At 43.0% G+C, this 25,707-nt stretch overlaps 2 protein-coding genes across 2 annotated transcripts in view; one reads left to right on the forward strand and one right to left on the reverse strand.

Moving 5' to 3' along the window:
- Nucleotides 1–14,194: 14,194 nt before the first annotated feature.
- LOC115200463 (UPF0600 protein C5orf51 homolog) lies at nucleotides 14,195–18,850 on the reverse strand. Its single transcript, XM_029763558.1, has 6 exons — nucleotides 18,757–18,850; nucleotides 17,684–17,793; nucleotides 16,039–16,185; nucleotides 15,634–15,765; nucleotides 15,401–15,515; nucleotides 14,195–15,236 (listed from the first exon to the last, which is right to left on the reverse strand). Exons 1-6 carry the CDS (start codon nucleotides 18,848–18,850, stop codon nucleotides 15,001–15,003), a joined length of 834 nt encoding a protein of 277 aa, XP_029619418.1. The 3' UTR covers nucleotides 14,195–15,000.
- A 2,754-nt stretch (nucleotides 18,851–21,604) lies between these two features.
- LOC115200464 (succinyl-CoA:3-ketoacid coenzyme A transferase 1, mitochondrial) overlaps nucleotides 21,605–25,707 on the forward strand; it is a 124,354-nt gene continuing 120,251 nt past the window's right edge. The window contains exons 1-2 of the mRNA XM_029763559.1: nucleotides 21,605–21,802; nucleotides 24,513–24,621. Of these exons, the coding sequence (XP_029619419.1) occupies nucleotides 21,701–21,802; nucleotides 24,513–24,621 (211 nt within the window). The 5' untranslated portion in view covers nucleotides 21,605–21,700. The remainder of the gene's footprint in view (nucleotides 21,803–24,512; nucleotides 24,622–25,707) is intronic.

A 25,707-nucleotide genomic window follows, 5' to 3' on the forward strand; every position in this document is an offset into this window, starting at 1 on the left:
TGAGTAAAGCACAGATCAGTTGCTTATTTTCACAATGGATATAGATAGAAAATGGGATACGAGGCCCTCAGTTTCCTGTCCGCACATATGTGACGTGAATATGTGACGTGAATATGTGACGTTAACATCAGAAACCTCCTCCCTAAGTTTGCTTTACTCACTGCTTTAGCACACTCCGCCAACCCTGATGTCCTAGCCATGTCTGAATCCTAGCTTAGGAAGGCCACCAAAAATTCTGAAATGTCCATCCCCAACTACAACATTTTCCGTCAAGACAGAACTGCTAAAGGGGGCGGAAATGCAATCTACTGTAGAGATAGCCTGCAGAGTTCTGTCATACTATCCAGGTCTTTGCCCAAACAGTTCAAGCTTTTACTTTTAAAAATCTATCTCTCCAGAAATAAGTCCCTCACTGTTGCCGCATGTTATAGAGCCCCCTCAGCTCCCAGCTGTGCCCTGGACACCATATGTGAATTGATTGCCCCCATCTATCGTCAGAGTTCGTACTGTTAGGACTGTTGGGATATGCTTAACACCCCGGCCGTCCTACAATCTAAGCTAGATTGGCTCAGTTGGTAGAGCATGGTGTTTGCAATGCCAGCATGGTGTGTGCAACGCCAGGGTTGTGGGTTCGATTCACATGGGGGACCAGTACAAAAAAAAATGCATGAAATGAAATGTAAGTTGCTCTGGATAAGAGTATCTGCTAAATGACTAAAATGTAAAATATAGATTCCATCAATCTCACACAAATGATCAAAGAACCTTGAAGTACAACCCCAAATCTGTAAACATGGGCACCCTCATAGATATCATCCTGACCAACTTGCCCTCTAAATACATCTCTGCTGTTTTCAACCAGGATCTCAGAGATCACTGCCTCATTTTCTGCGTCCGTTATGGGTCCGCGGTCAAATGACCACCCCTCATCACTGTCAAATGCACCCTAAAACACTTCTGCGAGCAGGCCTTTCTAATCGACCTGGCCCGGGTATCCTGGAAGGATATTGACCTCATCCCATCAGTAGAGGATGCCTGGTTGTTTTTTAAAAGTGCTTTCCTCACCATCTTAAATAAGCATGCCCCTTTTAAAAGATGTAGAACTAAGAACAGATATAGCCTTTGGATCACTCCAGACTTGACTTCCCTTGACCAGCACAAAAACATCCTGTGGCGTATTGCACTAGCATCGAATAGTCCCTGCGATATGCAACTTTTCAGGGAAGTCAGGAACCAATATACACAGTCAGTTAGGAAAGCAAAGGCTACATTTTGAAACAGAAATTTGCATCCTGCAGCACTAATTACAAAAAGTTTTAGGACTGTAAAGTCCATGGAGAATAAGAGCACCTCCTTCCAGCTGCCCACTGCACTGAGGCTAGGAAACACTGTCACCACTGATAAATCCACGATAATCAAGAATTTCAATAAGCATTTCTCTACGGCTGGCCACGCTTTCCACCTGGCCACCAACCCCGGCCAACAGCTCTGCACCCCCCCGCAGCAACTGGCCCTCTCCGCTATGAAATCCGGTTTCTGAGCTGATCACGGGTGCACCTCAGCCACGCTCAAGGTCCTAAACGATATCATAACCGCCATCAATAAAAGACAGTACTGTGCAGCCGTCTTCATCGACCTGGCCAAGGCTTTCGACTCTGTCAATCACCGTATACTTATCGGCAGACTCAACAGCCTTGGTTTTTCTAATGACTGCCTTGTCTGGTTCACTAACTACTTCTCAGATAGAGTTCAGTGTGCCAAATCGGAGAGCCTGTTATCTGGACCTCTGGCAGTCTCTATGGGGGTGCCACAAGGTTCAATTCTCGGGCCGACTCTTTTTTCTGTATACATCAATGATGTCGCTCTTGCTGCAGGTGATTCTTTGATCCACCTCTACACAGATGACACCATTCTGTATACATCTGGCCCTTCTGTGGAAGCGTGTTAACAAACCTCCAAACGAGCTTCAATGCCATACAACACTCCTTCCGTGGCCTCCAACTGCTCTTACATGCTAGTAAAATGAAATGCATGCTCTTCAACCGATCGCTGCCCGCACCCGACCGCCCGACTAGCATCACTACTCTGGATGGTTCTGACTAGTCTTTGCTAGGTAAAGCTCCGCCTTATCTCAGCTCACTGGTCACCATAACAACACCCACTTGTAGCATGCGCTCCAGCAGGTATATTTCACTGGTCATCCCCAAAGCCAACACCTGATTTGGCCGCCTTTCCTTCCAGTTCTCTGCTGCCAATGACTGGAACGTATTGCAAAAATCACTGAAGTTGGAGACTTATATCTACCTCACTAACTTTAAGCATCAGCTGTCAGAGCAGCTTACCGATCGCTGCAGCTGTACACAGCCCATCTGTAAATAGCCCATCCAACTACCTTCCTCATCCCCATATTTGTTTTTGTATTTCTGCTCTTTTGCACACCAGTATTTCTACTTGCACATCCTCATCTGCACATCTATCACTCCAGTGTTAATTGCTAAATTGTAATTACTTCACCACTATGGCCTATTTATTGCCTTAGCTCCTTACTTAATTTGCACACAATGCATTCAAACTTTTTTCTATTATGTTATTGACTGTAAGTTTGTTTATCCCATGTGTAACTCTGTGTTGTTGTTTTTGTCACACTGCTTTGCTTTATCTTGGCCAGGTCACGGTTGTAAATGAGAACTTGTTCTCAACTGGCCTACCTGGTTAAATAAAGGTGAAATACAATAATAAAATAAAAATGCATAGTTCAGAGCAAAGGTCTACTGTATCACGGTCACCTACCAAAGCATCGGTTGGTCAGTGAGAACTTACAAGTAATAGAAAAGATTTGTGCAGTTTTCAAGTACTGTAATTGAACAGGGTTTATGAAAGAAGTAATTTGGTCACGGTCCCACATTAGGGGAAACAGTGCCACGGCTGCCCCAGGGCCTTTGTTATTGTTTTGGTTTGTAGACAAAACGAAGGTGAGGAGTGTTGAGCAGCATGCTAAAACTGCAGCACATATTCTGCAATATTCTTCAAAAATGTTCAAGCGGGGGGTGGGGGGGGTGTAAAGTGTTTGTTGTTTGCAGTAACTTCTTTGTTGTTGTAATATCCGAAACAGATGTGGCAGTTTCCCTATTAAGGATTCCAGCTATAATGTATTGTATCAGACAACAACATCCATACTTTATCAACAGATAACAGGCAGGGAAAGTGAGCTTGTCTGCGGTGGTATTCAAACCGCCAACCTTCTGGCCTTAGCCCAGCGTGCCATCAACTGTGCCACAAAAGCGTGCTCATGTGGCAGAGTTGATATTGGCGCTTATAAACACAGGGTTGCTACAGTACATTCTTGATTGTGTTTAGAAAATTGTGGTTTGAGTTTTCATTTTAATTTGTTTTCGGGGGGTCACAGTGCAACCCCCACGCCAAAAGCGTAGTAAACCAAGCTGCAACTAGTCTACATTCCACAGCTTCCCCTGGCCCTGAGAAGCCGGAGCAGGCCTGCCCCGTTGTGGTGTAAATAGGAACATTGTCCTTCCCCCCATCAGACAGATGTGAATTCAGTTTAGTGTGCCAATGCTGACCTCAGAGGAAAATAACCCCAGAGAACTTGGAGTAGCATGTTGTACCATTGCCTGAGCCAGAGGGGTGCATCTCAATACTTTAAATGACTTCCTCTCTTTGTCTCCTCTCCTTCCAGCCTGCGCTCATCTGAAAACACAGTAGAAGTAGAAGGAATACAGGTGCCTAGTGGAGGGATGTTTCACCTGTCCATTTCTTCTTCTTTTCTTCTTTTTTTATGATGTTTTTTTCATGGTGCAGATTAAGGAAGAAATGAAAGGGTTGGCCTGTGAACTACTGATGAACTATGAAGCAAACGCCTTTCACTGTTCCAGGCGCACAGCTCACCAACGTTTCTGTGCTGTGACCCACCGAAGGCTTTCAGTTGCTTTATAACAACTTGTGCAGTGGTAATTTAGAATATGAATTTAAACAATGAAAGAAAATAAAAGCATAATATTTTGGAGTATAAAAAAATAATAAGTTATGAAAGAAATCAAATAAAAATTGCATGATTTGCTGAAATAAAGATATAAAAAAATATAATTACCCATAATTCCTTGTCACATCAATATGATTCTAAATGCTTCTAAACTACGCAGTAGTAGTAGAAGAACACAATGTCATAACCAAAACCCTTCATTATCTTCATTAAAGTACCATAGCTACATTTAAACAGTAGTTCTCTTCACTTCTGTTTTGTTTCACAACCCACTATTTACTCACCAAAACATTATGACAGGGTTATTAAATAATATTAACCCAATAATGATTTTTTCTTTTGCGATTCATTGAAACAAGGCACATCAGAGGTAGAATATTCCTTCAGAAGCATTTGTGCTGAAGGTAGTTCCTTAGATAGCTAGCTACAGCCTGAGACCACAGCACCCCAGCAGACAGGATCCTCTGACAGCTAGCTACAGCCTGAGACCACAGCACCCCAGCAGACAGGATCCTCTGACAGCTAGCTACAGCCTGAGACCAGAGCACCCTAGCAGACAGGATCCTCAGACAGCTAGCTACAGCCTGAGACCACAGCACCCCAGCAGACAGGATCCTCTGACAGCTAGCTACAGCCTGAGACCACAGCACCCCAGCAGACAGGATCCTCTGACAGCTAGCTAAAGCCTGAGACCACAGCACCCCAGCAGACAGGATCCTCTGACAGCTAGCTACAGCCTGAGACCACAGCACCCCAGCAGACAGGATCCTTGGACAGCTAGCTACAGCCTGAGACCACAGCACCCCAGCAGACAGGATCCTCTGAACACAGGACCCCAGCAGACAGGATCCTCTGACAGCTAGCTAAAGCCTGAGACCACAGCACCCCAGCAGACAGGATCCTCTGACAGCTAGCTACAGCCTGAGACCACAGCACCCCAGCAGACAGGATCCTCTGACCACAGGACCCCAGCAGACAGGATCCTCTGACAGCTAGCTAAAGCCTGAGACCACAGCAACCCAGCAGACAGGATCCTCTGACATCTAGCTACAGCCTGAGACCACAGCACCCCAGCAGACAGGGTCCTCTGACAGCTAGCTACAGCCTGAGACCACAGCACCCCAGCAGACAGGATCCTTGGACAGCTAGCTACAGTCTGAGACCACAGCACCCCAGCAGACAGGATCCTCTGACAGCTAGCTACAGCCTGAGACCACAGCACCCCAGCAGACAGGATCCTTGGACAGCTAGCTACAGCCTGAGACCACAGCACCCCAGCAGACAGGATCCTCTGACAGCTAGCTACAGCCTGAGACCACAGCACCCCAGCAGACAGGATCCTCTGACAGCTAGCAACAGCCTGAGACCACAGCACCCCAGCAGACAGGATCCTCTGACAGCTAGCTACAGCCTGAGACCACAGCACCCCAGCAGACAGGATCCAATGACAGCTAGCTACAGCCTGAGACCAGAGCACCACAGCAGACATTATCCTCTGACAGCTAGCTACAGCCTGAGACCACAGTACCCCAGCAGACAGGATCCTTGGACAGCTAGCTACAGCCTGAGACCACAGCACCCCAGCAGACAGGATCCTCTGACAGCTAGCTACAGTCTGAGACCACAGCACCCCAGCAGACAGGATCCTCTGACAGCGAGCTAAAGCCTGAGACCACAGCACCCCAGCAGACAGGATCCTCTGACAGCTAGCTACAGCCTGAGACCAAAGCACCCCAGCACAGGATCCTCTGACCACAGCAACCCAGCAGACAGGATCCTCTGACAGCTAGCTAAAGCCTGAGACCACAGCACCCCAGCAGACAGGATCCTCTGACAGCTAGCTACAGCCTGAGAACACAGCACCCCAGCAGACAGGATCCTTGGACAGCTAGCTACAGCCTGAGACCACAGCACCCCAGCAGACAGGATCCTCTGACAGCTAGCTACAGCCTGAGACCACAGCACCCCAGCAGACAGGATCCTCTGACAGCTAGCAACAGCCTGAGACCACAGCACCCCAGCAGACAGGATCCTCTGACCACAGCACCCCAGCAGACAGGATCCTCTGACAGCTAGCTACAGCCTGAGACCACAGCACCCCAGCAGACAGGATCCAATGACAGCTAGCTACAGCCTGAGACCAGAGCACCACAGCAGACATTATCCTCTGACAGCTAGCTACAGCCTGAGACCACAGTACCCCAGCAGACAGGATCCTTGGACAGCTAGCTACAGCCTGAGACCACAGCACCCCAGCAGACAGGATCCTCTGACAGCTAGCTACAGCCTGAGACCACAGCACCCCAGCAGACAGGATCCTCTGACAGCGAGCTAAAGCCTGAGACCACAGCACCCCAGCAGACAGGATCCTCTGACAGCTAGCTACAGCCTGAGACCAAAGCACCCCAGCACAGGATCCTCTGACCACAGCACCCCAGCAGACAGGATCCTCTGACAGCTAGCTAAAGCCTGAGACCACAGCACCCCAGCAGACAGGATCCTCTGACAGCTAGCTACAGCCTGAGACCAGAGCACCCCAGCAGACAGGATCCTCTTACAGCTAGCTACGGTCTGAGACCAGAGCACCCTAGCAGACAGGATCCTCTGACAGCTAGCTACAGCCTGAGACCACAGCACCCCAGCAGACAGGATCCCCTGACAGCTAGCTAAAGCCTGAGACCACAGCACCCCAGCAGACAGGATCCTCTGACAGCTAGCTACAGCCTGAGACCAGAACACCCCAGCAGACAGGATCCTCTGACAGCTAGCTACAGTCTGAGACCACAGCACCCCAGCAGACAGACAGACAGACAGACAGACAGACAGACAGACAGACAGACAGACAGACAGACAGACAGAGACTAGACAGACAGACAGACAGAGACTAGACAGACAGACAGACAGACAGACAGACAGAGACTAGACAGACAGAGACTAGACAGACAGACAGACAGAGACTAGACAGACAGACAGACAGACAGACAGACAGACAGACAGACAGACAGACAGAGACCATCCAGGGGTTGGGCAGCAGGGACAGGCAGAGCCTCTGTGCAATATCCACACTGGGGTTCCTGGTCTTTAATCTAGCAGTACTGGGACTAGTGGTTCTGATTGGGTCTGGTTCCTCTCTGGACACAAAAGTCAGGACCAGGAGGGTTCTGGAGGACGAACACTAGGCAGGGTCCACCAATGCCTGGATCTGAGACGCCTCCCCCTCACCACCTAATAGAGACAGAATAGGCTGACAGGGTAGATTTGTAGAGATGTTGCCATAAACAACTGCATCACTTTTCATTTGTGGCTTGACACATACAGACACATCCAGTAATACAAAATGAGATTGGAATTCAGCATATCACGATTACATCGTGTGTCACAAATCTAAAGTGAGCACCTACTAAATGACCAAAACTCCTGCAGGAAAGAGGCAATGAGGCTCTAGGGTTGCAGATGCAGGCGATATTATGGAATGGGGCCTTGGTCTCACCTTTCACTGGCTCTGGTCCTGGAAGGTAGCCTGGTGGAACCAGCCTGATGTTGCGATAGCTCATATTCTGTGAGCGCAGGAGTCAGTTTGCTTGACAAGATTATCTGGCTGGCAACAAGGGCCTAGGAATAGGAGCAAGTATGAGGAATGTGTTGGAGTCTTGGTGTTACCTCTTCCTGTCTCTGCATTGGCCACATAGATGAACTCATCCACCTCCTGACATACTTCCTGGACCTGAGGGGCGGGACTGAAATATGGCTGTCCTGATTGGTCCGTTCTTTCCAGGATGAAGAGGTTGCTGCTGAGACTCTGCGGCTTCACACTGGCTCTCTTCCTCTCCGCCCTACACACACAACCACAACAGGTTATTATAGACATATACACACACACGTAACCATATGAACGCAAGGTGTACATTACCTCAAATGGTAACAGACAGTACATTTCAAATCAATCAAAGGAGGACTATAGTGAAAATAGTAACCTAATGTTTCTTAATCAACTCATCATCAAACCTTTTATTAGTGGAATCAGGTGTGTAGTGCTAGGGAAAACAATACAAAGTGTGAAGAAACACTAACCTGTTGGTGGAGTAGAGAGTGAGAATGCTGTATTTGTGCTGAACAACATTGCTTTTGTTTAGTTAGTAAGCCGCAGAAGATATATCCAAAGTTTAGTTGGGCCACCACATCATGGAAGTGTTTGGCAACTGCTAGTGTAACGCAAGAGAGCCCCCTTCTGGTCGCTAATTACTTCTGCAGGATGGTTTTAATACTCTTCACCATCCCTGTACAGTACTAACCTTCTTTACTCAGCATTGAGCTGTTGTGTTTATTGTGAGCTAACAAAATTCAGGTAAAACCAATATGGTATATGTCTATTGTAACTGTGTCAGTTTTGCTTATCACATACAGTACCAGTCAAAAGTTTGGACACACCTACTCATTCGAGGGTTTTTCTTTATTTGTTTACTATTTTCTACATTGTAGAATAGTAGTGAAGACATCAAAACTACGAAATAACATATATGGAATCATGTAGTAACCAAAAAAGTGTTAAGTGTCGGCAACATTAATTTGATTGACCATGCTGTAGGTCATGTAACTGTTTGTTACATGCAATATGCTTTGTGGACTCCACCGGACATATGTTGCTCTCCAGTTTTGTAATGAAACAAAGGTGTGGTTGAATTTATTCTGCCACTGTGTCTTCTAATTGTCTGAGCCTTAGGCATAAATGCAACGTTCCCTAGTTTTCCCGGCACTGAGCAAATTTCAAGTCTGCTGAGCTCAAACTTGAACATTGTGAAAATTCTGTGCAACTTCCAGCGCCCGTTTACTGTGAACACTGAGGCTGTACCCACTTTAAGTTACAGTTTCAGACAGTGGTCAAGTCGGCTACTATGGCTATTCGATAATAATGTAGGCCTACCAGAGTGGCCTCCCACAAAAAAAAAATGAAAATGCATCCCATAACATTTTAATATGGAAATAGCTGTTCTATCATTCAGCCTACAGTAGCAGCCAATGTGTGGTGTTCAACGTTCAGGCCTACATTCCATGAGACTTTTGAAAAAAACATGCAAGGCTTGACATTAACCTGTTTATGCTTGACATTAACCTGTTTATCCACTTGTCCTTCAGATAAGGAGGTGACTCAAAATATTGTGTTGCTTGATGCAAGAAACCACTTTACAAAATAAAATGCATTATTATTCCCATACCATTATTACAGAGAATCAGAAAAATTATGCTACCCTCTGCCTATTGGCAACATAGCTTATTCAAGCCTGTCTCAAAATACAACACTACCCCTTTAAGACAAAAAAAAGCTCTTTACCTGACTCCCTTTTCAAAGATGTCTAGAAATGCACATGTTTTGTGCCCATTGCTGACTACAAATGATCTATAACTGGGCTAATAACTCACTAACTAGCAAAGGATATGAACAAATATGCAGCTCTCGCTTTGATCTCAAAACAAGTGCATTTACTCATGGCCTATCATGCTGTTTACACAGTCCAGTTCAAAGAAAATGGCACAGATCCATATATGGCAATGGTCTATTTGCATATAGGCCTAATGCAGCTCTGATTGGTTCTGCCACACCGTTTTTTTTTTAGATGCAATAGAATCCTATTCCGATGCATTTTGCCAACAACAAAATCGCTTGCATAGCTTGTTTTGTTTCGGTATGTTGCATTGAAAGTGGCTAATTTTGCATTGATTCGATCCCAATTCCCACAGTAAAGGGAAACATAGATAGTGTTAACTGGAAGAGTTTTACTGGGGAAGCTCAGGTAATATAATTATGTGCACGAGCATAAATCACCACATTTGTAATTTTAGTCCCGTCCGAATCTACCACGCCAGTAATTTTTACTTGGCCGGAACGTTATTATCTCAGCCCTAAAAAAAAAATTGGGGGGGACAAACTCCAAGGTCCTCTGATAATACTTATCCCGTGCAAATCGATCACCGGGTTTTGAGGGATATTACAGTTGAACAGGTGCTGCACTCAGTTTGGGTAAGAACATGGGAACAAATTGATGCTTAAAACAAAGTGCTATGCACATAGCCTACAGATGAACGATCTGTTCTGTAATCGATCAACCTTCCTAGTGCCATTGTGTCAATGTGTCAATGAATTGATACATTGACAAATATGTCAGTTAATTAAATGTCTGCGTAGGTTACAGTTCACAGTTCTTATTGATACGCATTATTATTTGGACTTTCTCCGAACTGAAGGCCATTAGGCCAATATTAGGATGTCCCAAGACATATTAAATATCTTCACACCTAGAAGAGCCTCCAGGCTTCCGTCATAATGGTCAATTGTGAATGAGGGAAAAAACGAATGACAGGGGCAGTTTGGTCAAACTAATCCCGTCGGAATCGTCTTCTCGAAAAACAGACATGCTGGGGTAATAATTACATAACCGACGTTCTATAGCAATACTAGTCCCTTTCGAATATGGCTTAAGGGGGAAAAGTCTATGAAGTTCAATCTCAGCCGTGCTCCCAGTAACGTTGCTTATTTTTGAATGTTATTTTTATTTAACATTTATTTAACTATGCAAGTCAGTTAAAGAACAAATTATTATTTACAATGACGGCCTAATATGTGACGATGGCAAGGCATGTTAACTAAGAGAATAATATAGAGCAAACAACACTTATCTCAACAAATAGGTTGTAATAAGGCTTTTTTCCCCCTGGCTTCACCACTGATTTTACCCACGCACCGCTACTAGTTCGCATATGCTGATTCATGGACCTTCTATATCCGGTTTGCATCCGGTTCATACAGATATATTAGAGAAAGGAGGAGATAGGAATACCCTTGGGCGCTGAAGGGAGGGATGCAGCGTGTTGTCATGCTGCATCACGCGGTTGCTAAGCTAATTGTCAAGCGATCAGAGTAATTTCCCTCGAAAGTACGTAATGTCACGATTCCAAAGCTATACGATATACAGACAAAAAGTTAATCGTCTCACATCTCGGAAAATATTTGTAACGTTGTATTTCTTGTTGACGAAATTCATGCTTTTGTTTGGTTTTTGAGCTGGCGCCCAATTGACTCCCATTCACTCCTTGAAGACGAGCTCTATGGAAATTAGCTTTCTGGGCAGGGCATAAGTTAAACTGCAGTAACCATTGAGCATTATCCGGAAGGAGGAAAACAGCAACAATCTAGTAAGTTCCTGATAAGGCAGGCCAGTTTCGGTGAAGTGGGTACCAGGAGGGATGTGGAAGTCAACTCGAGATAAGGTCAACAGTTGAAGAGAGAAGAAACCTCTGGGAGGGAGGCCAGAGGGGCCGCCACATCGACCCTCTAACTACAGTCCTGTCTCACTCACACACTTCCACACCCATGAAGGTTCTAGACGTAGGCAGGGCCATGATAATACCAATGAGAGGAACAGACTTGAGTTCTTGCCAAGCAACATAGATGGATTGTTTGTCTTAGACATATCAGGAGGTGACTCTGCGTTTGCTGATGTCAACGTTAAGAACAGAGTGCCCCATAGTGGCAGTTGGGTTATGGTATGGGCAGGCATAAGCTACGGACAAGGAACACAATTGCATTTTATCGATGGTAATTTGAATGCAGAGATACCGTGATGAGAACCTTAGGCCCATTGTGGTGCCGTTCATCACCCACCATCACCTCATGTTTCAGCTTGATAATGCACGGCCCATTGTCACAAGGCTCTGTACACAATTCTTGGAAGCTGAATATTTCCCAGTTCTTCCATGGCCTGCATACTCACCAGACATGTCACCCATGTTCAGGATGCTCTGAATTGAAGTGTACGACAGCGTGTTCCAGTTCCCACCAATATACAGCATCTTCGCACAGCCATTAAAGAGGAGTGGCACATTCTACAGGCCACAATCAACAACCTGATCAACTCTACGCAAAGGAGATGTGTTGCGCTGCATGAGGCAAATGGTGGTCACACCAGATACTGACTGGTTTTCTGATCCACACCACTCCTTTGTTTAAGGTATATGTAACAAAGATGCATATCTGTATTCTCAGTCATGTGAAATCAATAGATTAGGGATTCATTTATTTCAATTGACCGATTTCCTTAAATGAACTGTAACCCATTAAAATAATTTATATTTTTGTTCAGTATATATTGTCGTGTCTTTGGCTATGCCGGATTAAGTGATATGACATGCTAACTTATAAAATTATTTCTCTGTAATTAATATTACCTGATTAAGCTAATCATGTAAATGTAATTAACTAGAAAGTCGGGGCACCACAGAAGAACGTTTATAGAGCTGTTATCTTCTGAATAAACTCTTAAAATACTTAGTAATATTTTACATCGATAGCAGTCAACATTAACCCGTATATTATTTTCAGTCTCATCATGAAAGTTGTAAATTCTTGGTTATCTGCACGAACACAGTGTTTACTAAAATCATCCATCCATCAATTGTCTTAAAATCATTTATTTACTACACTAAGTAATCAACAGAAAACATACAAACAGTAATTATCGTCACCAAGGATTGGTATAGTAATGTGCCCTAATGGCTAACAAGCATGGCTGGTCTGTTAGACAATGGGTCATAAAACGGTAAGCTGAGAAGTTACACAGAGTTCCTTAATATTAACCATTGACAATTGAAGGCTCGCTCATTCGGGAACAATTGCAATCAATATATATTTACGCTCATGTGTCGTCGGGATTCTTGTTGGAGAGTTTTGTTCTGATGGAGAGTTTGTCAGCGTTCTCTCTCTCTCTCTCGGTTAGAATGGCTCTTTCAGAGCGACATTCATTAATGTCGTCATAGAATGGATGTGGTTGGTCTTCGCGTTCAATGATATAATTTACTTAGCTGCAGACTAATAATTAATATCAAAGACTTGTTCTTATTCTGTCGGTATCAATAGTCTAAAAGTTAACCACGTGGTATGGTTCACTTTCAGTAGAGTACTTGGCTGGTCAAACCTATGGGCCAAACTCACAATGGAGTGGAGGCCTGGTCTGTAGAAATGTAAATCAGGGGGTGTTTTATAGTGCCCATAGAACAGGCTTGTCAAATGACACCTGGTCCTGTATGTGTCCCTGGGGGCGTGCCTATGACTGAGTTAGAATTGTATTCCTGTAACCAAGTCTATCACAATAACATCAGTACATAGCATCTCAATGTATTACAAATAGTTTTAACCTTATTAATACATTTTATACAACCATGTGGATTCGAGTCTCATCGCTGAGGCTATCATGTAGACCGTTTTAGGGTAATATGGCTATATTGTCTCTTCTGAGTATCACAAAATTGTACCAAGCGGATCAGTTCGTAGCTGGAGTCTTCATCAATCTTCCATATCTTCTCCAGAACACACGTCGCTCGGTTCTCCAATTCTATGAGTTGGAAGAATTTCCTTTGTCTCTCTATGAAACATGTTGTAGTAGATTCTCCTCTTGGAATTTTTACAACCCTGGGTTGGGGGGAAGGTAGGTTGGGTGATGGTACAAAGGGGAGGGCGTCAACTGTCCTTCCTGTACCCAAAGAGGCCAACGTCATGACAATATGCTTGTGTAACTTGTATGTTGTCTTTGCAGCTGTATGACCCAGTGGGATGAATAAACTTGGCTTGAGCTTTTTGTAGTCATCCATTTGAGTTATTACTATTTGTTAAGAACCTAACCGGGTAAACAGACCCAAAAGCCTGCCGGTGCATTTTCACTGGTGTATGCATGCTCTTGATCAATTGATGTTTTTCCCTGCACTGAAGTACCCGTTTCTGAACTGTCTGAGACTTCATATAACTAGACTCCTTCCACCTGCTTTCAATGTGGCAACAATAAGGCGTCCAAGCTATCCTCAATGTGCTATAAACATTACTTATCAAAGGTCAAATCGGTACTGTGAAAGAGAAGTTGAAAGCATATCTGACATTTCTTGTTACCGCCATAGAGAAAACTAATTTTTATATCTGTGCCATTATAGTGTCTGTGACAGCATGGGCAGCACCATTATGGCTACAACCCATAGGAATCCCCACCCCCGAGGACTACTTTAAAACAGTGGAAGCCCTCAATGGCCTGCCCATGCTAAATCTGCCTTTTGACCACTAGAGGCCTCTATCATTCTCTGACTGAGTTTACAAGAGTTCCCCACCCACTACCTTGTGGAAGAGGTGCATTGTGGTTATTGTAGTTGTTTTACCACACATTTTAAACCAACATATTTATTTTCAATGACAAAAAAAATAAATGAAATGTTTTATTCTTCCAAAAAGAACACAGAATCTGCATTTAAATGCATACTATCAAAATATCAAAGTTCCTGTCACTGGGACATTACTACTTGTCCAAGTGAGGTCAATTTGTTTTTAATAATAATAAAAAAATGTATAAGTGAGAAAGAAGGTGGCATATTACAAAGCTGATGTTTCAAAAAAGAAAACTGTACATACTCAAAAATGGTCATGAATACTTCAGTCACCAACTCTGTGTATTCCCCATCTTACCTTTTTCCCCCCATATATATTTATATATAAATGCAATTAATTTAAAACATAACAAAATAATAATTAAAACAATAAATAAAAACAGTTGCTGTGCAATGTTTCATTACAAGCTAGATTATGATTCATCTTCAAACAATACTTATTTTTTTACAATTTATTTTGTTAATAATCTTATTTTAATATAATTATTATTCTACCACATTCTCAGAGCAAAAACACATGCCCAAACAACAGTCTGAAATCTGGAAGATAAGTGCTCCTTGCAGGAGACGGGGAGACTAACATTTCATTAACATCCCTCCCTACCCTAGCCCTTCATTCTTCACCTACCCTTGCACCAAACTTCGCCCCCAGTCAGCCGGAGCCTTCCAGAATGGAAAGAAGTTGACCCTAGAAACTGATCCATCAGATTCCTCCTCCCTTAATGCTTAGCATTAAAATGTGGGGTTTGATAATCTGATCCTAGATCAGTGCCTAAGGGAAACTTGTACCCATAGCCCTCCCTGGTTCACTGTAAGATACTTAGGATTTCCTTGGCATTCTCTGTGTTCCAGCCCTGGCCCTGAAGAGGGCCGTCACAGACAAGCACGTATTTGTGCAGGATCTGCGTCCCAATGTCCCGGAAGTGAAGCCGGTCCTCTTTGCGTTCCGTGGAATCCACGCTGCAGTCCTCGTACTTCACTGCCCAGAAACACATCTCCCCGATGTACATCATCGTCAGCAGGTGGGTGTCTGAGAAGATGCCTATTGGAAAATAAATAGAAACAGATAAATAACCATGTTTTTTCATCTCTTTATGAGAAATTAAGAAAAAGTTTGTCTTGATAATGTCAAAACAAACATGTAACATTGACAAAATAAACAGGCCACAACACATGTATAACATATAGCGGTTCTTTGAGGTTTACCTTCAGCCAGGAAGTTGGCAGTAGCAGAGTCGTGAAACACCACCCCATCGTTGAGCTTCACAGAGTTCCTCACCTGCAGCATCCTCATCAGGTAACGTACGCCCTCCTGAAGACACTGAAACAAGACAGACAACAACACTGCATGAACAACAGGCGTAAGGAATCCAACTCTAATAGTAGCAGTTGCACTCCAATTCAAGTTAGGACTTCTATGTAAAGTTAAATGGCCATACCTTGAGGAAAGTGGCTTTGTTCTTCTTGATCCACTGCTTGCGTTGGTGGAGTGTGTGGCAGTACATGTAAAGCAGTGCTCCACGTCTCCAGTAGAGGCACTCTAACACCTCTAGCCCCAGCACTGACTGCACCTGGAACAGGAACAGCTGTCACTAAACAGTGTGTGTGTGAGTGTGTGTGTGTGTGTGTCACCTTAATTGGGGAGGACGGGCTCGTGGTAATGGTTGGAGCTAAATAAGTGGAATGGTATCAAATACATCATACACATGGTTTCCATGTGTTTGATACCATTCCATCCACTCCGTTCCAGCCATGAGTGCATAGGGTATAAGGTATAAGGTCCTACGCACATGCATTGCCCTTTAAGAGCAGGCTGAATATCTTTTGCACAAAGGCACACACACCTCTTGGGCCGGGACCAGTCTCCCGGCCAGCACCTCTGGCTCTGTGAGGTCCTGTAGCAGCTGTTGGATCTTAAAGGGTGAGCAGTCCTCCGGGAACTCCTGGTCCACCAGCTTGTTTTCCTCATAGAACGTGATGTCCAGGATCACCTACACACACACACTAGTGTCATTCTTTACTTTTAAAAGGCCCAGTGCAGTCAAAAATGTGATTTCCTGTGTTTTATATACATTTCCACACTATGAGGTTGGAATAATACTGTGAAATTGTGAAAATGATAATTCCCTTTAAGTGTAAGAACTCTTTGAAAAGACGGCCAAAAATTTCAGCCGGTTTCGGTGGGTTGGAGTTTTGGCCTGACTGGTGACATCACCATGCAGTAAATTAGTTAATTGACCAATAAAAAATAAAATAAAAAAAAGAGTTCCAAACCTCTGCCAACAGCTAGTTTTCCCCTTACCACTCAGTCTTACAACAATTCTTGCTTGAGAAATTACTCTTGTCTAAGAGGCTATTTGTTTATTTTTTACCATTTTAATAATAACAATAAAAAAAAAACATTCACAGTAAAGTACTTTAATGTTACTGAGAAATTAATTGATATGGAGATAAAAAAATTGAAGAAATGGCTACATTTAACACAAATATGATTAAAGAATAATAGTTTTGCAATTAATCTATTCAGCCATGCTCTTTCGCTAACATTTATGACAAGAGTAACACGGTCGGCCGGCCTTCAACTCTAATGCAGGTGAATTGCAGACTTCTTCCACAAGCTGTTGGCCAACAACCTTCAATAAGACAAATGTCTCCATCTCTCCAACAGGCTGTCTACAACTCTGCTATGGTGGGTGGGGATGATGCGGATAACTCAGACAGACCGTGGGTTGGGAGTTATGTCAATGTCACCAACAGGAGATGTGTCAACAAGTCACTGGGTTCATCATCAGCACTGCACTTTGAAGTTGGAATTCTAATCTTTTGAACTCTTCTAGATTTCCACATTTGTGGACTTATCCCACTTCTTTTAAAAGTGCATAATTGTGTCATTTCTTCATTTGAAAGTAATTACTGATTTTCTATGCTCTGACAGGTGAAAGGATGAAAAAAACATTCCATTCACTAACAGATCAGTGATTGGGCTACTTCAAGGACATGTGGAAGGGTGCATTTAATTTGTGAACTGAGCCTGTCACAAAGAGGATAGTGGTCAGTTGAAAGTTCCCGCGTCAAGGAAGGACAACAAGTGTATCGGCTCTCTCACACCTTCAGGCTCATGTCATTGGATGACATGAATGACTTAACAAAATAGAATACTGTTATCCTACTTCAAACAGCAGGTGGAAGAACTACTAGAACACAAAAGGACATTTTGCTTGCCTCATGAACCAGCATGGGCCTGCCATATATCACCAAAACAACTATCTGTTTGGTTCTACGAGGCTACCTATTTGCAACTAACAAGGCCTGAACACATGAAGTCTACTGTTTACATTCAGGAAGCCACTTGCCTACCTACCTACCTGACTGAACAGGATTATCAGAGATGAAGGGAACTTGGATGGTAACAAATTTGAATTCACACCTAGCCTAAAACATTTTGTCTAGAATCTAGCTAGAACATTAACATTCATTGAACTGCAATACCTGAGTGTAATCCTGAAGCAGTTTAGGCAGACTGTTACTCTCCCCCCCTTGTCTGTAAAAGCTTTTCAACTTGTCTAGTATCGAAGAAGCATTCTGTAAATAGTCATCATCTAGGAGAAAATAAAGTTGTTAAATATGTATTACAGGTCTAACTTTATGTCCAAACATTACATCTCATGCTTACAGAGTTTAATGTATCATTTAACGTGTTAGTTTAAACACACTGATCATTTCTATGACTTGGTGACAATGTATTTTACAGTGGCATGATAATGGCGTAAAATGTAAGGAGCTGCCCTTTGAGTTAGTCAATAAAGAAGATAATCTAGCTATGTCCATCCGGCCACCATTGTACACAGTATTATGACAGTCTAGACTAGAGTTGACAAAATCAAGTTCATTGGAAAATAATAGTTGGCCAGTAAGCCAAGAACGTACACAAAGTGGAATACATTTAGATACCTAGCTATTAAATCCAAGACCCCAGAATAGCCTAGATACATTGGTCAAGCAATCTGCAATAACATTATGCATTGAATGTTTGAAAGGTAACGGATCAATACCCTAGCTCAGCATCTTTGTCGACACATTAACACCAGTTAGCCAGCTAACGTTACCAAGCTTACGTTACAGTACCACATAATGAATTCAGCTCAACTCAAAGCGGTTTTATTGGCATAGTAAACATGTTTACATTGCCAAAGGAATTAAGTAAACAAACAAAATGTAAAACAATTCGCTAACTAGTTAGGTACCATGTTAGCTCGCTAATTAGCTAACGTCGCTAATAACATTAACGTTAGCTGCGTTATCGAGCTAGCTAGCTAGCGAATGTATGCGATGAGTCATATTGTTTACTGTTGTTGTTGTTTCAACTTTGACTAGCTAGTTTATATACCTTGGTCTGTGTGTTATCATAAAGTATTTCTGGTGATATGGTAACGTTAGCTAACTAACGTAGCTAACTAACTAAGCCAGATGAGAAGAACTTTCAACTGAACAAACTGAAGGTGCATCGACGTGACATTAACTACCTTTCATTACAAATGATTGTTATAACAGTGTACACCTACCTTGTTTCTCGGTTCTGAGGCTGGCGCACTTATTGTCCAACTCAAAAATCCTTCTCTCCAGTTCGAACGCCTGTCTTCTGCAGTCGTCCGCCATGACTAAAACACGGTCACGTGACGCTATGATTATCCATTCACATGGTGAACGTGTTTATTTTATTATCTGGGGCAGGCTTCATGCCACTATTGTAAAATCCGCATTATAGAAAATATGAGCGTTTTCACAGAAGTGGTGTTTCCATCAAACGGATTTGTGCGTTGTGACGTATAAACACGAAATGTACTTTTTCAATTACGTTTTCATGAACCGAATAAAAATCTAAAATTAGATGTGTTTCCATTGCATTTTCGACTCTACCTATAGTTTTGGTACACCAACTGTTGCGTTAAATAGTAAAGGTGCCTACATGTGCTCTAACCAACAGTTTGCAGATAGCCTACAGTGCGGCTAGGCTGTGTGGGTAGGCTACTCTACATGAGATTATTATGGATAAAAGCGAGAATATTTGTATTCGTCAAACATCGATCATCATGTCACCAGAACAAAACCATCGATATTTATTGGAAAGGAGCATCATACTCATCACCATGCACATTCACCACCATGTGAAGTTATTCATAATGTATTCTTCTATAATATTATGGCTGTCTGCAAACACACGTTCATCATCATTTATGTAATCTGTTGCCTAATAAACTGTATGGTTACCCAAATCGTAATGCGAGGACTATCATCGTGTGACTCCAAGTTTACTTCGATATGATGGTAATTATATAAATATTTGTACATAATGGTGTTTCCACCTCCATATCTCGCTTTTTTTGTTTGTTTTGACGACATTTGGAAAGTTTACCGAAATGTACTTTAATCCCATAAAAAGGTTTGATGGAAACCTGGTTAGTGATCCAATACATGTTTGCTCCAAATATATAAATGTATTTGTGCCCTCTGTCAATTGCAAATCCATACCTTTTCAATAAACCTTAATCAAATACACCCGCCGACTGTTTTGCGTGTGCCAATTGAATCTTAACAAGGAAACAAACTGTATTTGATTGGATTTCAGCAAACAAAGGCACACAAGAAGAAACATAGGTACGGTTAGCGTTTCATATAAACTCAGCAAAAAAAGAAACGTCACTTTTTCAGTACCCTGTCTTTCAAAGGTAATTCGTAAAAATCCAAATAACTTCACAGATCTTCATTGTAAAGTGTTTAAACACTGTTTCCCAATGAACCATAAACAATTAATGAACATGCACCTGTGTAACGGTCGTTAAGACACTAACAGCTAACAGACAGTAGGCAATTAAGGTCACAGTTATGAAAACTTAGGACACTAAAGAGGCCTTTCAACTGACTCTGAAAAACACAAAAAGAAAGATGCCCAGGGTCCCTGCTCATCTGTGTGAACATGCCTTAGGCATGCTGCAAGGAGGCATGAGGACTGCAGATGTGGCCAGGGCAATACATTGCAATGTTCGTACTATGAGAGGCCTAAGACAGCGAGACAGGACAGGGAGACAGGACGGACAGCTGATCGGCCTCGCAGTGGAAGACCACGTGTAAAACACCTGCACAGGATTGGTACATCACACCTGTGGGACAGGTACAGGAAGGCAACAACAACTGCCCGAGTTACACCAGGAACGCACAATCCCTCCATCAGTGCTTAGACTTTCTGCAATAGGCTGAGAGAGGCTGGACTGAGGGCTTGTAGGCCTGTTGTAAGGCAGGTCCTCACCAGACATCACGGGCAACAACGTCGCCTATGTCTCACCAGGGGTGATGGTCGGATTAACATTTATCGTCGAAGGAATGAGCGTTACACCGAGTTCTGTACTCTGGAGCGGGATCTATTTGGAGGTGGAGGGTCCGTAATGGTCTGTGGCGGTGTCACAGCATCATCGGACTGAGCTTGTAACGCTGTGCGTTACAGGGAAGACATCCTCCTCCCTCATGTGGTACTCTTTCTGCAGGCTCATCCTGACATGACCCTCCAGCATGACAATGCCACCAGCCATACTGCTCGTTCTGTGCGTGATTTCCTGCAAGACCGGAATGTCAGTGTTCTGCCATGGCCAGCAACGAGCCCGGATCTCAATCACATTGAGCACGTCTGGGACCTGTTGGATTGGAGGGTGAGGGCTAGGGCCATTCCCCCCCCAGAAATGTCCGGGAAATTGCAGGTGCCTTAGTGGAAGAGTGGGGTAACATTTCACAGCAAGTACTGGCAAATCTGGTGCAGTCCATGAGGAGGAGATGTACTGCAGTACCTAATGCAGCTGGTGGTCACACCAGATACTGACTGTTACTTTGGATTTTGACCCCCCCCCCTTTGTTCAGGGACACGTTATTCAATTTGTTAGTCACATGTCTGTGGAACTTGTTCAGTTTATATATGTTTAATCTTCTGTTAATACAAATATTTACACATGTTAAGTTTTCTGAAAATAAACGCATTTGACAGTGAGAGGACGTTTATTTTTTGCTGAGTTTATTTTTAGGTATTGAACTTGGGCGAATCTATGTAGTTGGAGCTGAATTCCACACAGCCTGGTCTCTGCTCCACTCCGTTGGTGGAGTTCATCAGAAACGTCCTTCAACATGGAGTGAAGTTTAGTCAACTAGATCCAGCCGAAAAAAATCTATTAACAAGTAAATCCAGAGAGGAAGAGAGAGGCATATATATAAAAAAGGGGACATATATGCATTTATATTACGGACTCGCCTCTAGCCGCGAAACAGTTAAATTATAATGAGCTAGCCGAGCCTCTTTCGCTAACATTGATCCTCCTCCGCTAGCCCCCCCCCCCCCCAGCTTTAGTGTCATTTTACCAGCTGGGACTGTGAGTTCCTGCAAAGGCTGATCACACATGCACGCCATAACTCAACCGCCTCACATTGCTCATCATTTAGAAAAGCCTGTTGGTTAGCTTCAAAAACATGGCGGCCCTTAAAGTGTTATCACGAGCGGATAATGTATTCTTCAAAAACCTATCTGCCACCTGCAGACCCAATTTGAACTTCACCCATTCCTTGATCAAGGTTAGTATCGACATGCGTCAATGAAATAGACCAAATACAAACATGCATCCAGCTAGATAGATACATTGGGAAGCGTTGCTTCTTTTTGTGCGAGTGTTTATTTTAAGCCTGCTACGTCAGGTTAGTGCGAATGTGTCATAAGGCACCTTCTTTTTTAACCCCTAAATTGTTCTCTGGAATGCAATTGAAATCAAAATTCATTATTTGCATTTACTGTTGGCTACTATCAGCATATACTTGGCTACTGATCCGTTATGTTATACCTCAACACTACTGACCCCTTTCATAAATGTTCGTGATGTCTGATGCTTCCATTCCATTATCCATGTTAGCTATTTCCCGTCCTGGTATCTTAGTAGCCTATGTGGTGGCTAGCAGTAGGACTACTCTGTCACCCATAACTCAAATGACCTTGGTTGAGAAAGGGACATAGGATTTCCATTTAATGTGTCCATTAGTTTGTTTTGCCAGTATCATGTGTTTTATGTTTACAGTGGATAGTTCCCATTGAAGACACTCACTCCCCCCCCCAATCTTTGTGATATAAGGTACAACTATATTACGATCGATTGGGGAACATATCTAGTGAATATATTTGAAAGTTATTGATGTTGACTACCGATATTTTTTTTCTTCCGTAATGCTCCTTTAAACTGTGTAAAGAATTCACCCTACCAACATAGCAACACACATAAGCCTAACAATGTTGGTCATTGACATTGTGCTGCAGGTTGCAACCCATTTCCCCCGGACCCTTTGCATGTCATGCGCACTAAGGACAGCCAGAAGTAGAGGCATGTAAAAATGCAGTGCAGAACAGTCTCTGTAAAGTATAGTCTACAGGTAGTATAATAGAAAATAAAGCATATTTAATGTATACAGTTCTCCGATAAGGGTATTGGTTAATCATGTGTTTGCATTTCAGTTTTAGAAGTAGTGAATTGGAGGGTATACACAGTACACACCTCAATGTTTAGAGAATTACAGTCTGACGCCATGCTAGTGTTGTTCAATACATTTTATTGTGCATCGCTTCACCTATATAAGTTGGCCTCTCAGTGTGCAGTAATCCTGTTATATTGTTATGTTTTGGCCTCCTTTTGTCACATGTTATGCAGTAGCTTTTGTTTGGCTTTGCTGCCACAGTACAGTTTGTAGTTAGACCTCAGATAAGTTGTTGTAGGTTATAACTGTAAACAGAGCTAATGGTCGTTAATCGTCCTGAAAGGTTCCGTCTAGGTCAAGGCTATACAGCCTAAACACAAGATGCTGGTCCTAGGTTAACAGTCAAGCCTTTTTGTGAAATGTTTTCCTTTTCCTTCTGGGAGCATTTTCCTCGCGCTTGATTGGTCATAATTGCTGATTCACTATTGACAATTCAGTTTTCTATGAGCTGAGGTCAAAATCAAGCCACACAGTTCATAATAGTTATTTGACATATCTTCTATTTGGACACAAATCCACCCAGAATATAGTTCCTCCCCAGTAGTTTGGTGGATCATAATAGAGTGAAAGGTGTGATAGTGGGTGAAACTAAAGCTGGTCATAGGTTAATACAGACTAGTGCGTTAACTACATCAGGGGGGGATTGCAGACCTATTCATTCTATTTATATCAAGAGGTTGATTTCACGTCACTAATGTCAGAGCTTAGAAAAACTAGCCTATAATGGACTGTTGTTTTGTCAGGGACATTCTCAGATCCACCAGGCTGCCTCATTCCCCCAGTGAACCTTCCATCTACACTAGTGCAGTACGGTGGATATAATTAGTTACAGCAGAGGAGTTAAAGGATGAGCGAATGGTGGGTTAATGGCAGAAAATTAAAGGCTTGATGAGGTTAAAGGGTCTCTGTCTGTCCTTAACGTCTCAGCTGGAGGAATTTGCTTCCTGGCAGAGTTCCAAAAATCCAACCAGTTCAAGACTGTCTGCTTGCCATTCTTACTGTAGCTGAGAAACTGTTGTGAACTGTACATATCCCCTTTGTTTGTTGTGCTTTGCCTGCCTGGCCCATCTTTTCTGTGCTGTAACTGAATACATTCTATACTCTTGGTGTTGGTTTTTATCTCACTGCCCTTAATGTGAAGTGGTGATTTTGACCCGACAGCCTTATCTGTGATAGAGTGCTAGCACTGGGGAAATTCCACATTAACAGAGTGATGCTGAAACTAAGATTAAAAAACTTTATAAAATGAAATGAATGCCAAACAAAACCCAATGATCGCAAAGTTAAACAAACCATAGAACTCTATGCACAAGGACTACTTTTAACAATTCCCACACAACATTTAACAAAAACACATTTACTTGAACAGTGCAGATGCAAAGTTTTGTAACAGAATATCGGATTGTGCTGTTTGTGCAGTCCGTCTGTTACCAAACTTAGCATCTGCACTGTTCTTCAAGTAAATGTGTTTTTGTTAAATGTTCAGTGTAAAAAGTAGTGCTTGTACACTGAGTTGTATGATTTGTTAAACTTTGAAATCAATGTTTTTTGTTTGGCATTCCGTTACCGTGGAAAGATCAGAGTGGAATTTCCCACTGGTTTTTCCTGGATCTTTGTTTGTCACTACTCTCCAGCACACATCTTATTCTGAGAGTAGGTGAATCTACCTGTGAGAAGGGTACTGAACATGGCAAAGTATTATTGAATGCTGCCAGAATTTGTCTAACACTGTCTAACTGTGGGACTGTTCCTCTGTGTTCCACAGATGTGTGGCTGCTCCTTCTCCACCTCCAGTCAGAGAAAGTCACAGTTCTACACAGACCCCACAGAGGCTGTGAAGGACATCCCCAGTGGAGCCACCATCCTAGTGGGAGGTAAGATCAGGAGACAGTGAAGACTTCACTGTGGGCTCTGAAATTGCTTTTTCCTGGGATGCCTTGCAAATGCAGATGTTACTGAAGACTGTTTATGCCTGGACATTTACATGTACATTTTTGTCATTTAGCAGACGCTCTTATCCAGAGCGACTTACAGAAGCAATTAGTGTTAAGTGTCTTTGCCAAGGGCTCGTCAACAGATTTTTCACCTAGTCGGCTCAGGGATTCGAACCAGCGACTTTCCGGTTACTGGACAAACGCTCTTAACTGCTAGGCTAAGATTTATAAGAATTGGATAGGAGTGTAAGCAAAATGATGGAAATTTCACCTCTCCTATCAGAGAGCAAAGTGGGGCTATTATGTTATTTCTAATACGTGCACTATACAATACTGTACCAATCAAAAGTTAGGACACACCTACCTGATCACAATCAACACACACATATACAGTACCAGTCAAAAGTTTGGACACACCTACTCATTCAAGCCTTTTTCTTTATTTGTACTATATTCTTCATTGTAGAATAATAGTGAAGACATCAAAACTATGAAATAACACATATGGAATCATCTAGTAACCAAAGAAGTGTTAAATAAATCAAAATATATTTTAGATCCTTCAAAGTAGCCACTATTTGCCTTGATGACAGCTTTGCACATGCTTGGCATTCTCCTAACCAGCTTCACCTGGAATGCTTTTTCAACAGTCTTGAAGGAGTTCCCACATATGCTGAGTGCTTGTTGGCCGCTTTTCCTTCACTCTGCAGTCCAACTCATTCCAAACCATCTCAATTGAGTTGAGGTCGGGTGATTATGGAGGCCAGGTCATCTGATACAGCACCATCTCCTTCTTGGTCAAATAGCCCTTACACAGCCTGGATGTGTGTTGGGTCATTGTCCTGTTTAAAAACAAATGATAGTCCCACTAAGCGCAAACCAGATGGGATGGCGTATTGCTGCAGAATGCTGTGGTAGACATGTTGGTTAAGTGTGCCTTGAATTCTAAATAAATCACAGACAGTGTCACCAGCAAAGCACCATCACACCTCCTCCTCCATGCTTCACAGTGGGAACCACATATGC

The sequence above is a fragment of the Salmo trutta genome, chromosome 9 (assembly GCF_901001165.1).
Source record: "Salmo trutta chromosome 9, fSalTru1.1, whole genome shotgun sequence".
NCBI classification, from domain to species: Eukaryota; Metazoa; Chordata; class Actinopteri; order Salmoniformes; family Salmonidae; genus Salmo; species Salmo trutta.